Below are 14879 nucleotides of genomic sequence, written 5' to 3' on the forward strand. Positions count from 1 at the left end.
GCACTCTGGGAGGCCGAGGTGGGCGGATCATTTGAGCTCAGGAGTTCTAGACCAGCCTGAGCAAGAGCGAGACCCCGTCTCTACTAAAAAAACTAAAAAGAAATTGGCTGGAAAACTAAAAATATATAGAAGAAATTAGCCGGGCATGGTGGCGCATGCCTATAGTCCCAGCTACTTGGGAGGCTGAGGCAGTAGGATCACTTGAGCCCAGGAGTTTGAGGTTGCTGTGAGCTAGGCTGACGCCATGGCACTTTAGCTTGGGCAACAGAGTGAGACTGTCTCAAAAAAAAAAAAAAAAAGTAAAAATAAAATAAAATAAATCCATCAATGCAGAGGGCCAACTGTACATGTATCTTTCCCCCTTTTTAATTCAAACAGTAACTACACACACTGTCTTATACCTAGCTTCTTTTAACTGAGTGTACCTTCAGAAAGATTGTTCCATTTCTGTACATAAAAATCATCCTACCTCTTTGATATGACTGTTTATTATTTAATTATATGATGTGATGTAATTTGATTAGTGCTTTATTGACATTGATGGGCATTTAGGTGGTTTCCAGTCTTTTGTTATTATAAACAATGCTACTATAAATAACCTTGTATCTAAGTTATCTCATGTGGGTAGGATAAATTCCTAGATATGGAATTGTGGACCAAAGTTTACATTTGTAATTTTGACTGCTAAGCAATTTTTTAACTTATCTGTTTCTGTACATCTAATCTCCAACAGTTATCTTTCTAAAGCATAAAGCTGACCCTATTGATCCTCTGCTTAATTTTGGTTATTGAGTGGTATACATATATAAAAATCCATGAGTTCATAATGATTTTTTCTTTTTAAGAAGTAGGGTCTCATTCTGCAGCTGGAGCTAGAGTGGTATGATCATAGCTCACTGTAACCCCAGACTCCTGGGTTCAAGTGATCCTCCTGCCTCAGCCTCCCAAGTAGCCGAGACTATAGGCACACACCACTACTCCTGGCTAATTTTTCTATTTTTTTGTAGAGACGGGTTCTTGCTATGTTGCCCAGGCTGATCTCGAACTCCTGGCCTCAAGTGACCCTCCTGCCTTGGCCTCCCAAAGTGCTGGGATTACAAGCGTAAGCCACTGTGCCCCACCATAATGATTTTTTAAAAAAGAGAAAGCCTGCTCAAAGGAAGTCAAGTAAGTAAGTAACTAAGTAGATAAATAAGTAAAATAAAAAAATAAAGAGAAAGCCAAAATATCAACTACTCATACACCAATGGAAGTAACTAGCTACTGATTCTTGAAAATTGGCCAAAAAGGAAAGAATTAAGCATTTATCTTGCCTTTCCAGTAAGTAGTTCAGAATAATTAACAGATGAGGGAGAGTTCTTTATAGATTAGCAGCTAGTAAATGTGGAAAGAATGATAGAATTAGAAAAATATTGGCCAGGCGTGGTGGCTAACGCCTGTAATCTAGCACTCTGGGAGGGCAAGGCGGGAGGATTACTTGAGGTCAGGAGTTTGAGACCAGCCTGAGCAAGGAGACCCCATCTCTACTAAAAATAAAAATTAGCTGGGCATGGTGGCGCACACCTGTAGTCCTAGCTATTTGGGAGGCTGAGGCAGGAGGATCACTTGAGCCCAGGAGTTTGAAGTTGCTGTGAGCTAGGTTGATGCCACAGCACTCTAGCCTTGGCAACAGAGTGAGACTCGCTCTCTCAAAAAAAAAAAAAAAAAAAACCAAAGGAAAAAAATCACCATTTTGCCACTCCTAATGAAATAATTCAGGCAACAATTACCAGTGAATGAAATGACTAGATGAAAGGTATTTAGGAAGGTTTAAAATGCCTGGACCCCACTCATCACTGAAAATGAAACAACCAGTCATTGTTTGCCTCCTGATGTGAGGCAATATGCACATAGAACCACTTCTTAAGTATTCTTGCCCAAAATGTTGAATAGAAATACAGGTATCAGAGGAAAGAGTTAAATGACACCATAAGGAAGGAAATAGTCAAATCTAGAATATGGAACATTTTATATGACAACCTGGTTTCCACAAGCCAGTGATGTGTGGATTTGTTTGGATGCTGAATCAAACAAACCAACTGTAAAAAGCCATTTTTGAAACAATTAAAAAATTTGAATGTGGATTGAATACTAAAAGTATTATTTAATAAGCATGATGACACGGTAAATTTCTATTTTTAAAAATTGTATTAATATTTATTTTTTGAGATGGGGTTTTGCTCTGTCACCCAGGCTGGAGTGCAGTGGCATGATCATAGTTCACTGTAGCCTCAACCTCCTGGACTCAAGGGATCCTTCTGCCTCAAATTCTCCAGTAGTTGGGACTACAGGCATGAGCCATCACTCAGCCTCCATTCCATATTTTTAGAGACACATATTGACGTTTATAGGAGTAAAATGATATAATACCTGCAATTTGCTCTAAAGTAACTTTGGTAAGGAAAAGCAAAACAGAAAGAGAAAGAAAATGTGGCAAATCTTTTTTTTTGACTCTCAATCCAACTGGGAAAATTTTTTTTTTTTTAAGAGAATGGGTCTCGCTGTGTCACCCAGGCTGGAGTGCAGTGGCGATCATAGCTTACTGCAGTCTTGAACTCCTGGACTCAAGTGATCCTCCTGCCTCAGCCTCTAGTGTCACTGGGGTTACAGGCATGAGCCACTATGCCTGGCTCTCTAATTGGCACATTTTGGTAACTGTTGCATTGTGATGGGAATTCTTTGTAAAGTTCACTCTACTTTTGTGCTGCTTGAAAAACTGCAATAAAGGCTGGGCACGTTGGCTCATGCCTGTAATCCTAACACTTTGGGAGGCTGAGACAGGAGGATCGCTTGAGGCTTGAGGCCAGGAGTTTAGGACCAGCCTGAACAAGAGTAAGACCCCTCTCTACAAAAAATAGAAACATTATTAATAGCTGGGTGTGGTGGCTTGTACCTGTAGTGGTGGCTCTGAACTACTCAGGAGGCTGAGGCAGGAGGATCCCTTGAGCCCAGGAGTTTGAGGTTGCAGTGAGCTATGAAGACACCCCTGCACTCTAGCCCAAGTGACAGAGAAAGACCCTGTCTCAAAAAAAAAAAACCAAACAAACAAAAAACTATAATAAAACACACACAGACATATGCATACAAAATGGATGAAGCTAACCAGTGGTTAAACTCACAGTCTGGCCTCAACCTACCTTTGCAGCTTTATCACTCAACATTAAGCCTCAGTTCTAACCTCACTACACTACTTGACACTTTGAAATCAGCCACTCATTTTAAGGCGTATTCTATCTTTGTGTTTGAGCTATTTCCTCTGCTGATCTGCCTTGCCATTTTTTTTCCCAACTGGGAAACTACTTATCTTTCAAGGACTAGGTCAGATCTTACCTGTGAAGTTTTCAGCAACCTTGCAAGAACCAGTGGCATCATCTTTGGTTGTTTCCAAGGCATTTGTTCACACTACTAGTAGAGTTTATCTCATACTGTAGATATTGTCTATCTTACTACACCATTAAGTGTTCCTTAAGGGCATACAGCATAAAAGTTAAGGGCACAATCTCTGGATCCAGACTGCCTGAGAGCACAACCTGATTTAGCTACTAATTAGCTGTGTTGCCTTGGGCAAGTGACTTAACCTTTCTGTGCCTTAGCCATGTTATCCTGGGCAAGTAACTAAAGTCTAAACCTTTCTGTGCCTGTTTTCTCATCTATAAAATCTCATTTACTTCATAGAGTTGTATTAATCCTCCTAAATGGGTAAAAAAAGGTTCAGGACAATTTCTGACACACAATAAGTACTCAATAAATGCTAACTTATTACTAAAGTTAGGACTCTTATTTGTCATCTTATTCCTCCTCATACCTAGCTCTGTGTCTGGCATGTAGATGCTCAATAAGTGACTGATGATTTGGATAGTTTTTGGTCTCCATACTGACCTTCACCTTGGCTGCAAAGCATTGGCATTAGAGGTAGTCACCCAAGAGGGTCTCTACAAAGGTCTGAGGTTAGCTGCAGGTGATAAGAGGGGTTGGGAAGTCTAGGCTCCTAACTTAAATGGTGGAGATGCTAAAAGATACAAAGGCAGCAAAGTTGCTGAGGGTAGGGAGTATGTTATTTATTCACCCTGTGTTTCTCCCCCCATCACTGGTCACTGCTCTTGACTCGTAGGACAACAGGTACAGAACTGCAAGGGATCATCCCCAGCTCTGTGATCACCAGATCCACGAGCTCTGGCGGAGTCACATCATAGACCAGATTCAACAACCGTAGGGATGGGTGGTTCTGCCAGTTAGCCAGGGCTACGTGTTCTCCCCGTTCACACTGCAGATCATCAGGATCATCTGCAATGGAAGGGGTACACATTGTCATAGTTGTAGTTTGGCCTCCCCTCTCCCTCTCAAGTCTTCACAAGTCCCTGGAAACTTCTCTTCTGCCCTCCTTACCTAGCTCATTAGAGACAAAGGCGTCAGTCTGTACACGCTCACAGAACTTGTATGTTTCACAGCAGACCAGTACTGGCACATTATGGGCTCGAGCCACCAGGGCCAGCTGTGCTGTCCCTACCCGTGACATCACGGACCCATTGGCCAGGAGTGCATGCGCTCCCAATAGCACCTTGGAAACCTGTTTGTTTTGGAGAATGAGGAAGGGGAAAGAAAGAAATGTCATTGTATCAATGCAGAATAAGGTCCCCTACTTCTGCCCAGGACAGCAATATTAAGACAAGTAACAAATCTTACTGCTGGCTCCTCTTCCTGGAAAATACTTAACTACTGACTCACCAAATCACCTATAGGAAAACTAAACTTTGAAGTTACTTTTGTCCTGTTTCCTCTTGGTGGCTGCTAGTTTAATATAATGTTCTTGCAATAGCTAGACTATGCTATAGCATACTAGATATGTTTTTTCTGTTAAATATAAGCAGGGCTATATGATTCTAATATTTCTAAATAATTGTAACCTTAGGAAGATGGGATTATGTCTGTATTATACTACACACTTTACCTCCAACTTTGGAGTCCCTCTCCTTTGCCCTCACCTCTGGGAGCACATAGGAAGCTGCAGGAATAAGCAGGTAGGAGGCAGGGACCCCAGCATGGACCAGAGAACGTAGTGTGTGCCTTCCTTCCAGCCGTGGCCGGCTGTCCACTACTACTACCCGAAACTGCCGGCCTCCTGTCCAAGCCTCCTGAAGAATTCGTGATACCAGTGATGAACTAGAGTGAATGGAGAGGAAGATTCAGTTATAAATGTCACTAACTGATGACTAGCTCATTCCCAAAGGCAAGGGGGTAGTCCCTTCTTTTTTTTTGAGACAGGGCCTTGCTCTGTTGCCCAGGCTGGAGTGCAGGGATACAATTATAGCTCACTGCAGCCTCGAACTCCTGGGCTCAAGTGATCCTCCCACCTCAGCCTCCCAAGAAGCTAGGATTATAGGTGTATACCACCATGCTAGGCTAATTTTTTTTTTTTTAATTCTTTGTAGAGATGGAGTCTCACTATGTTGCCCAGGCTGGTCTCAAGCTCCTAGCCTCAAGCAATCTTCCTGCCTTGGCCTCCCAGGGTGCTAGGATTATAGGCATGAGCCACCACGCCCAGCCAGTCCTTCCTTTAGATCATTCCACTCCCCAATTTTCTTAGTCATAGGGTCTGGACCATACCATCCATATACCAGGATCACATCTCCGTCACTGATCTTCTTGTAAGCAAAGCGTGAAATTGCCTGAGCTGCAAGCACAATCTTCTCTTGCACATACCGATCAATGGCTACTCGAAGTTCTGACTTGGCCTAAATGGAATAAGATGCTTAGGGAACAAGAAGTGGACACATTTCTCCCTCTAATTATCATGCCAGATGCTTGGATACATATATAATGATAGGCCCAAAGGGGAACGAGGGGAGCCCAGAGGTGGCACAAGTCAGAATGCACAACCACTTCTTAACCCTTGACTAGGTCAAAATGGCTTGTGTTGGCCTTCCTGGGAGTTGTGAACATGTTTCTTAACTCTACCCACAGGTGCATGCCTTTCTCATTCCTCATACTCATCACCTCCTCTTCCCGCTTGGAGCTGCTCACACCGGTGATTTCCTTGTTAAGGAACTTGATAGCATTGTACATGCTCGCTGACAGGGGACGGCACTGAGTCAGGAAGCTATAACAACATATTTGTGCAACTCTTTACAACTTACAAAGCTTTTACATTAAAAAAAATTCTTTAAAAAGAAAACAGACAACAGAAAAATGAAAATAGAAATAGAAGAGCAGGAAAAAGAGTACAAGAAAAGGATTGGGTAAGGTGGGAGTAGACTTGTAGTGGTTGTCCCTACCTGATGTAAGGTTTTAGTTTATTCACTAGATCCCTTGAGAGTTCTTCATTGAGAGGTGTTGTGTAATCCTGAATCACCTATAGAGCACACAAATTGATCTGCAAAATGTCTCCTAATAAAGGTCTCTGCAAGGGAGGTGAGGGTAAGCTTCACTGAGAAAAGTGTTCTGAGGGTGGGAGTCATTTCCTCTTTCCCCCAGAAATGACCTTGGGTGAGAGAAGCCAGGGTAGTGTTAGGGAATGTGGGGTTGGGTCATAAGACAGAACAGGACGGGGCATACCTGCTGCAAGGCACGAAGCAGGGCAATACACCGGGCATTGGAGCCACTGACCAGGCCCTGGGAGTACTGCAGGCCGAGTCGCACCATGGCTGGGTGGATCACAGAGGATGGGATGCTGATGGGATGGTGGTGTCACATACTTTGCAAGGGAGCTTGAGCACCTACTGCCCCCCTGCCCCTGATAAAAATGAACTTCCTTCACTAGCACAGACTTCCCCATTCCCCCTAGAGTTTTGCCTTGAGTACATACTTCTTCCCACAGATCCCCTCTCAAATTTCCAGTCACTTTCAATACCGAGTTACTAAAACTTCTCACTTAAAAATCCCAACAATTTCATAGGATCCTACCTCATATACTGAGTCAAAGAGTTTTGTCTGCTGTACTGCGGTAGGTGAGAGAAGAGACTGACTTTGGATCCATAATCCTTTCGTGTAGGAACCTTAACAAAACAGGAGAATAGGACCAATGGCCTAAAGTTTAAAACTTACGGGATGAAGCTGGAAAAGAAATAAACAGTAAGACTAGTTTGATCCAAATATCCATCGTTCTCCAGGGTCTCATTTGCCCCAAGCACCTCTCCTCCCTCCAGTCCATCTCCCTAGGCTCTTTCTGGCCACCCCACTTCCTACCTGTTGTCGTTCTGGTTTTTTAACAAGTTTTCTCAAAAGTGTGGGGTCCTCGACCTGAGTGTACTCAGGAAGACGCTTCACTCCTAAAAGATAATGATCATGTTTTCAAGACACTGTAGGTCTTGAAATGGGTAATTTGCTCTTAGGGCATAAAGGGCATCAAGAAAAACAGAACAGGGTCAGAGGAAGCAGGGGAGGAGAGGATAGAAGGAGAAATAGGGATAGGATGATGGGGTTCAGGAAAGAATTTTGAGCTCTGGATCCCAAGGTGAAAATGGGAGGGGAGAGCTATTTTGCAATGGGGAAGCCTGAGCTGGCATGAGAATTAGTAGTAACAGAGGTCTTAAAATGAAGGGAATATACCTGAGGGGGTTTCTCCAGCTGTGCTGGGGCAGGCCTGAGGAGGTGGCCCTCCTTGTTCCCCTTTTCTTGCCTGTTTCAGGGCCCGCTCGGCCTCCTGTTTGGCTCGCCGCTCAGCACGAAGTTCAGCCTTACTCCTACCAGCCAGAATTTTCTCCCCAGGAGTGCCCAACTGATTGCCAGGTCCTGCCAGTTCTCTGGTTTGACCTACTAAAGGTATAAGTAAGAGGTGCCCAAGCCACAGGCAGGTGATATCCATGCCCCAGCCAAAGCTAGCTTCTCCATCCTCATTTATCCAAACCTCTTCATTTTTCACTTGCTCAGACCAACTTTGTCATGTCTCCCCCTCCTCTCTCCCACCACATCCGTCTATCAGCCCCACACCACAACCCTTTAAAAAAGACCTCCGCACCTTGACACTGGGCTGCAGATACAGCAGAGCTAGTTTCTGGTTCTGCTCCCTTTTCCTCCTTCCGTTTCTTTTTCTGCTGTTTCTTTTCTTTCCGAAGCTGCAGCTTCTCTTCTTGGGTCATCTCCCTACCTCCTGCCTGAGACACAGATACAGGACACTGCTCTTCCCCCCAAATTCCAGAAGTAAATAAACACTACTGGATGCTTACAAGACTCCCACATGGTTAACTCCCTAATGCTAACTGCCACAAACTACGTGTTACAAGTTTACAACCCACAGAGATTGAAACTTCGCCTCCAGGGTCAGAATCATATATTGTTGAGGTTGAAAGAACTCTGTAAATTCTCCTGGCTTTTTTGAGAAATACGCTGAAACGAGATGGGAGCTGGGGTAGAATGAAGCTGGCACAGCTCCCTGCGTAGCGCTTGGCAGGAGGTTTGGGAAGGCACCCTCACTTACCCCAGGCCGAGAAGAAAGCTCCGCCTTCATCCCGGATCCCGAGTCTGCATCAGAAAACAAGGCACAAAGTGAGCCGGAGAGGCTCCGGGAGAGCTTAGGGGGACTCGTACTCGGCGCAGCTGGCTGCTGGGCTGGCATGACCACGGCTCCGCCGCCAGGCGCAAGGCGAGCCGCGGATCCGCGTGGGGACGCACTGCGCGGCGGGATCAAAGGAAAAGGCCGGAGATCGAGAAAGGAGGGGTCATCCAACCTTCTCACAGGAACCAGCCGGTACGCGGCGCGGGGCCGCGCTGGAGACTATGTAGACCAGAGTCCAGCGTGGCGCCAGAACCGAACGACAGGGTCCCAAGGGGCTCTGGGCCCAACACTAGCCGTCCGAGCTCGTCGGCTCGCGTACCTGTAGCCAGGCCCGGCCCTTCACTCACCCTCGCGAACAGCCACAGCCACAGCAGCCATCACCCTCGGCCCTCGGCTCCGCCCGTCGCGGTCACCGAGCGCCCCAGTGCCTTGCTCGGCGGTCACTGGGTCCACAGCGCCACCTGGGCGGGAGGCTGAGCCGCCGGCGCACGCCGCGCGCAGCCCCAAGCCGACTTGCAATCTCCCCCGCGCACTGAGGCCCGCCCCGGACTACGGGTAGCGATGCGGCCAATTCCACTTTGGGCTCCCAGTCCCAACCGGCTCCTCTTGCCCCTTAGACTACAGTTCCCAGCATGCCAGGGTCACTGCGCTCCAGAGCCGACGTCGTACCGCCTACCCACCGCCAATCTCAGGCCCCCCAAAATGGCGAGTGAGGCTGCGGGGACTCACTGAGCAGAGGAAGCGAGCGTGCAGAGCCGCTGCGGCCCTCACAGCCCGGAGCCCGGCCGGGGCCTGCCGTAGGGAACATGCACTTTTCCATTCCTGAGACTGAATCCCGCAGCGGGGACAGCGGCGGCTCCGCCTACGTGGTGAGGAGCGGCCGGAGCCGGGTCCGGCAGGGGCGGGGACAACGGGCCCGAGCCCTCTCATAGCGGCCTCCGAGGCCTGACCGCCACTCTTCGGGCCTGGTCCTGGGTCGCCGACTCCCGACGGCCTCTCTAGGAGCTTATCTCATCCCTCAAATTCGTATCGAGGTCGCCCCAGCTCCTGTAGGTCCTTTGTTCAGCTGGGTCGCTTCCCACGGCTAGGCGGCGGCTGCTGTGGTGGGCGTCATTGGCCTCTTGGGGAGGAAGACTGCAACACAAGCGCCCGAGTTTCCCCGGACTGGCCCGTCTGCTTTGGGACCTGGCCTTTGGGAAAACAGGCAAACTAACCCTCGGGAGATCTCGGCGCGATACTCAGACGGGGTTTCCGACTTCCGGCTAGGTTCTCAAGGAGGTAGCCCAGACCGCAATCCTAAAGTAGCCTCCCTGTTTTTGTGTTCTCAGGCCTATAACATTCACGTGAATGGAGTCCTGCACTGTCGGGTGCGCTACAGCCAGCTCCTGGGGCTGCACGAGCAGGTGGGACTAGCACCCCTGCCTTGACGCAGTTCCAAGCCCTTTCCTACACATGAGCATCAGTACCTTCATTTGCCCCCTTTCGCATTCCCGTAGGCTGTATTTCCCCTTTAATCACTGCCACTGGGGAGGGTTCTGCTTTATCTTATTGTCTGACATTTCCCCGAACTCCTTAAGCTTAACGTCTGTGCAATTACTGTTCCTCCCTGTACTCAAATCCTCCCTCCTTCCAGCTTCTGTCCGGTATTACTACTCTTCAGACTTTGCCCCTGCATAGAAAAACCAAACCCCCTCGGTTGCCAGAGCACATTCCTTCCGTCATCTGAGCTACATCTTGAAATTCTTTTTCCTGTTTATACAAACCATTCGCCAATTTCCTTGTCGGTTCTCTGGCTTATTTCAGTTTGTGTAGGTGTTCCAGTTATCATTATGTATTATTTGTGATGCAATGTTTGTCTTCCTCACCAGATTGTGAGCTCTTTTTAACATAGTAGAGAGTCCTGGTTCTACTGAGAATTAGTTTTGCAATCCTGAGCAAGTTACCTAATTTCTTTAGGCCTCGGTTTCTACAACTGAAAAATGATTCCTTGATCTGCAAAGTCCCTTTAAGTCTTAAGACACTCTGTGAATGTACTTAGCTATTACTTAACTATTTGTGCACATTATAAATCCCTTTGCTTCCTGTCAGGGTTCAATGAACACTCTTGCTAGGTAATCAAGGGACTTCCTGTAGTTCTTGGCCCCGTACGAACCCTCCCCACGCTATGGAGGGCCTGATTTGTACATAGTAAGATAGAAAAGAACTTATATCTAGGACAGCTCCCTTGAGAGGCTACCTCTGCCAAAGGAATTGTTTTCCAGATGACCAGGGTAGATAGGGGAGCAGCGACTGAGGGAAGGGAAGGGCTTCCAAGAGAACATGAGTCTAGGTTGCCTCATTTCATTTTCTATGTTTATGTGAAGCGTTGTATCTCTTTCTCTAAATAGCTTCGGAAGGAGTATGGGGCCAATGTGCTTCCTGCATTCCCCCCAAAGAAGCTTTTCTCTCTGACACCTGCTGAGGTAGAACAGAGGAGGGAGCAGTTAGAGAAGTACATGCAAGCTGGTGAGTGGTTGGAGGAAACTTTAGGCTTTGTTCAGGACGGTGGGGAGAGACGTAACAACAGCTGTTTCGGTAGAAGGTCCTAATTAATTTCTAGATCTGGTAAGTCTCTTGTTTGTCATTTAATTAGCAAAGTAAATAGCCTACAAGGATATGTAACTCTGTATACTAGCAAAGCATTTTGGGCACTAACATCTGTGAGAGATACTAGTATAACACTAAATAGTCTTAAAGCAATTTAGATCACTAGGGAGAACTTAATTTGTATCTGATGTGCTTTAGATTAACATCATTGTTATTTCCCTAGTTCTATAGACTGGACTCACCTAGATGGCAACCAAGGGTGGGGCAGGTGAAGAATTTATGCAAACAGTGAGTGAGGTGAGGCCAGCTGGGGGATGTGGCAGGCCACCATCAGCCCAGGAAATGGGGTCGGGGGGGACCTACTAAGAAGAGGATGGGGGAGCCAAGAGTGAGCCCTAAGTTCCTGTAACATCATTCTCTTGTCCCCACAGTTCGGCAAGATCCATTGCTTGGGAGCAGTGAGACCTTCAATAGTTTCCTGCGTCGGGCACAACAGGTAAGGCTTTGGTTGGGACCAGGATTTAAAGAAAGGAGCTTGCTGGAAGACCACATAATTTTAATGATGTGGCCACAGAGGAGACATCCTGGCACCTTTTTTTAATGGAATGGAACTCCTGCTGTACCAAGGAAATCCAGCCTTATTTAAGCAACTGAGAATAAAGACACTACAGGGACCTAGAAATAGAGAGTTGGGGATGGGTCAGGTGTTACAAAGGCAGTGCCTCCTATCCCCATGTGTGCTCACAACAGGAGACACAACAGGTCCCCACAGAGGAGGTCTCCTTGGAAGTGCTGCTCAGCAACGGGCAGAAAGTTCTGGTCAACGTGCTAACTTCAGACCAGACTGAGGATGTCCTGGAGGTGAGGTGCTTGTTTGGCACTGCCCATCCTCCCCCTGCATCCCAGGGTCCTGGGTTAGGGGATGATTGGAACCAGCCAGTATGATGAGCTGTACTTCCTATCCCTACGCCCAGGCTGTGGCCGCAAAGCTGGATCTTCCAGATGACTTGATCGGATATTTTAGTCTCTTCCTAGTTCGAGAAAAAGAGGATGGAGCCTTTTCTTGTGAGTTTGTCTGGATTTTACTACCTCATTGTGCTTGCAGTAGTGAGTTTGCCTTCCCATCTCCCTCAAAATGGAGCATTTCCTCAAGGTGGTGCTTTCTTGATTTTCCTTTTTTTTTTTAACCCATAGTTGTACGGAAGTTGCAAGAGTTTGAGCTGCCTTATGTGTCTGTTACCAGTCTTCGGAGTCAAGAGTACAAAATTGTGCTAAGGAAGAGGTCAGGGCTGGGCCTGGAGGAGGGGGAAGGTGCTGGATTAGATTGGGCCACATGTGGAGACAGAATAATCTGGACAATGGGGTATAGTGCTGGGTGTTTCTACCAAGCCTCCCCAGCTTCTTCTCACTATGCCACCATTAGCCCCAGATAGTTCTAGATTGCTCCTGTTTTGCCCGTTTCCCATTCTACCTCTTGCTTTACCCCAGCTTAGCCCCATTACCCCTTTCCACCCCTTGGCCTCACAGTTATTGGGACTCTGCCTATGATGACGATGTCATGGAGAACCGAGTTGGCCTGAACCTGCTTTATGCTCAGGTGAGCTTGGAGCTGCCTCAGAACCCTTCCCCTGGAAATGACTGTGGTGTCCCATTCTCCCAAGAAAACTCCTTTCATGTCTCTGTTCCCAGTTCATGGGGAAGTTCCTAGAATACTAACAGGGCTCCTGGCACAACCTCTCATACTTTATAAAGCTAAGATCAACAACTCGCTGTAAAGAGGTCGCTCAGTTGTGGGGCTAGGGGTCAGACTGGACAGAGGTAACTGTGGACACCTTCCCTGGACTGCTGACTGGGAGCCCCCATCCCTCACCCCTTGTGTCCACTATAGACGGTGTCAGATATTGAGCGTGGATGGATCTTGGTCACCAAGGAGCAACATCGGCAACTCAAATCTCTGCAAGAGAAGGTCTCCAAGAAGGAGGTGAGCCCTGCCTCTCTGTCTCTCCAAGGGATTGCTTTCTCTGAGCTGCCCTGTTCCCCCTCCTAACCCACCCTATATGATGACTATTTTTTAGTTCTTGCGGCTGGCCCAGACGCTGCGGCACTATGGCTACCTGCGCTTTGATGCTTGTGTGGCTGACTTCCCGGAGAAAGACTGTCCCGTGGTAGTGAGTGCAGGCAACAGTGAGCTCAGCCTCCAGCTCCGCCTGCCTGGCCAGCAACTCCGTGAAGGTTCCTTCCGGGTCACCCGCATGCGATGCTGGCGGGTTACTTCCTCTGTGAGTCAGGGAATGAAGGGGAGGGCTTCTGGGATGGGGGTTTGGCAAGCCTTGAGCTTCAGGAATGGGCGGCAGTTGATCAGGAAGGGAGGCAGGCTAGTCAGAATGAACTCAGCCTAATTCCTCTTCTCTTCTAGGTGCCATTGCCCAGTGGAGGCACGAGCAGCCCAGGCCGGGGCCGGGGTGAGGTGCGCCTGGAACTAGCTTTTGAATACCTCATGAGCAAGGACCGGCTACAGTGGGTCACCATCACCAGCCCCCAGGTGTGAGCCCACCCTCAGGCCTCCTCTGGAGCCCCTTAGGTACCCAAGTCTAGGGCTTCCAGGACTCCATGTGAGTGGGAGCGCTCGTCTTTGTGGTGTTGGGCTCAGGATTACCACTCTGGTCAGGCTGAGCACTCTTCTTGCCCTCAGGCCATCATGATGAGCATCTGCTTACAGTCCATGGTAGATGAACTGATGGTAAAGAAATCTGGCGGCAGCATCAGGAAGGTAGGCAGCAGTGTGGGCTAAGCGTGGGCTAAGCAGCTGAGCATTTGTGCTCCCCCTGCCTTTTGTCCTAGGTGTGAAACTTCTCTTGAGAGGGAGAGGAAGTGATCCTGCCCTCACCAGCACCTTTTGTCTGTCTGTAGATGCTGCGCCGGCGTGTGGGAGGCACCCTGAGACGCTCAGACAGCCAGCAAGCAGTGAAGTCCCCACCACTGCTTGTAAGTATTGCCTCCTGGTCAGGACCCTGGCTCCCAACCTTGCCTCACCTCCCCCAGTGAGTCTGACACCTCTGCCTCTTCTTCCCCAGGAGTCACCTGATGCCAGCCGGGAGTCTGTGGTCAAACTCTCAGTGAGTTACAGGGTTGGCGAGGTTGGTGTTTGCAGGGGATCTCGCAGGGTCAAGCCCTCTGACCCCCACCCTGCCTTTGTTACAGAGTAAGCTGAGTGCTGTGAGCTTGCGGGGAATTGGCAGTCCCAGCACAGATGCCAGTGCCAGTGATGTCCACGGCAATTTCGCCTTTGAGGGCATTGGAGATGAGGATCTGTAATCTCCTGCTTGGATGTCTGCCCTCTACCCCAGAGGAATTTACAGAAACTTGCCCTGTGCCTGTGTCCCCCAAGCTGGGGGGTCTTTTCCTTCCTCCTTCCTACCTTCCCCTTTGCTCCTTTTGGCCAGGGGCCTTCTAACACACCTTCCCTTCCCCCCTGGGCTGGCTGCACAAAGGATTGCTCCCTCTCTTTTCAGAGCTGGCCCTCGATGCCAAATTAGCATTTAGTATTTTGCACAAAGTCCGAGGGACCATGGCTACCTGCCTTGGGGGAGGAACCACAGCTCCCCCTAGGCTGCTTCTAGCTTTCTGGGGCCATGGGCCAAGGGCCAAGGGGATGGGCAGAGGTCTGTGTATGGTCTGGCCCAGCTCCCCCATCATTAAACTCAGCCTGATTGCTGCCTACCTCTGTTTCCCTCTCACTGCCCCTGCTTCCCGATCACAGCAT

The 14879-nt window shown here is 48.3% G+C and overlaps 2 protein-coding genes across 7 annotated transcripts; one reads left to right on the top strand and one right to left on the bottom strand.

Moving 5' to 3' along the window:
• Nucleotides 1-4076: 4076 nt before the first annotated feature.
• EIF2B4 (eukaryotic translation initiation factor 2B subunit delta) lies at nucleotides 4077-9048 on the bottom strand. Of its 6 annotated transcripts, none has more exons than XM_045549274.1 (13): nucleotides 8878-9048; nucleotides 8453-8496; nucleotides 7994-8129; nucleotides 7585-7791; nucleotides 7222-7304; nucleotides 6940-7031; nucleotides 6592-6706; nucleotides 6312-6388; nucleotides 6034-6136; nucleotides 5644-5771; nucleotides 5022-5199; nucleotides 4426-4606; nucleotides 4077-4323 (listed from the first exon to the last, which is right to left on the bottom strand). In XM_045549274.1, the coding sequence occupies exons 1-13, from the start codon at nucleotides 8906-8908 to the stop codon at nucleotides 4124-4126; spliced, it is 1575 nt and encodes a 524-aa protein (XP_045405230.1). In that variant the 5' UTR covers nucleotides 8909-9048; the 3' UTR covers nucleotides 4077-4123. The 6 variants fall into 6 exon arrangements, with proteins under 6 accessions (XP_045405230.1, XP_045405233.1, XP_045405229.1 ...); XM_045549277.1 differs by having other exon boundaries at nucleotides 7585-7788; nucleotides 8878-9047; XM_045549273.1 differs by lacking the exon at nucleotides 8878-9048 and having other exon boundaries at nucleotides 7585-7788; nucleotides 8453-8631.
• Nucleotides 9049-9104: 56 nt separating this feature from the next.
• Nucleotides 9105-14836, top strand: SNX17 (sorting nexin 17). The gene is made up of 15 exons (XM_045549281.1): nucleotides 9105-9399; nucleotides 9859-9933; nucleotides 10918-11035; nucleotides 11548-11612; nucleotides 11867-11977; nucleotides 12091-12181; nucleotides 12311-12398; nucleotides 12644-12713; nucleotides 13005-13097; nucleotides 13192-13395; nucleotides 13533-13658; nucleotides 13809-13886; nucleotides 14027-14101; nucleotides 14191-14232; nucleotides 14318-14836. Exons 1-15 carry the CDS (start codon nucleotides 9337-9339, stop codon nucleotides 14429-14431), a joined length of 1413 nt encoding a protein of 470 aa, XP_045405237.1. The 5' UTR covers nucleotides 9105-9336; the 3' UTR covers nucleotides 14432-14836.
• The last annotated feature ends 43 nt before the right edge of the window (nucleotides 14837-14879 follow it).

Source organism: Lemur catta, chromosome 4 (assembly GCF_020740605.2).
Source record: "Lemur catta isolate mLemCat1 chromosome 4, mLemCat1.pri, whole genome shotgun sequence".
NCBI lineage: Eukaryota > Metazoa > Chordata > Mammalia > Primates > Lemuridae > Lemur > Lemur catta.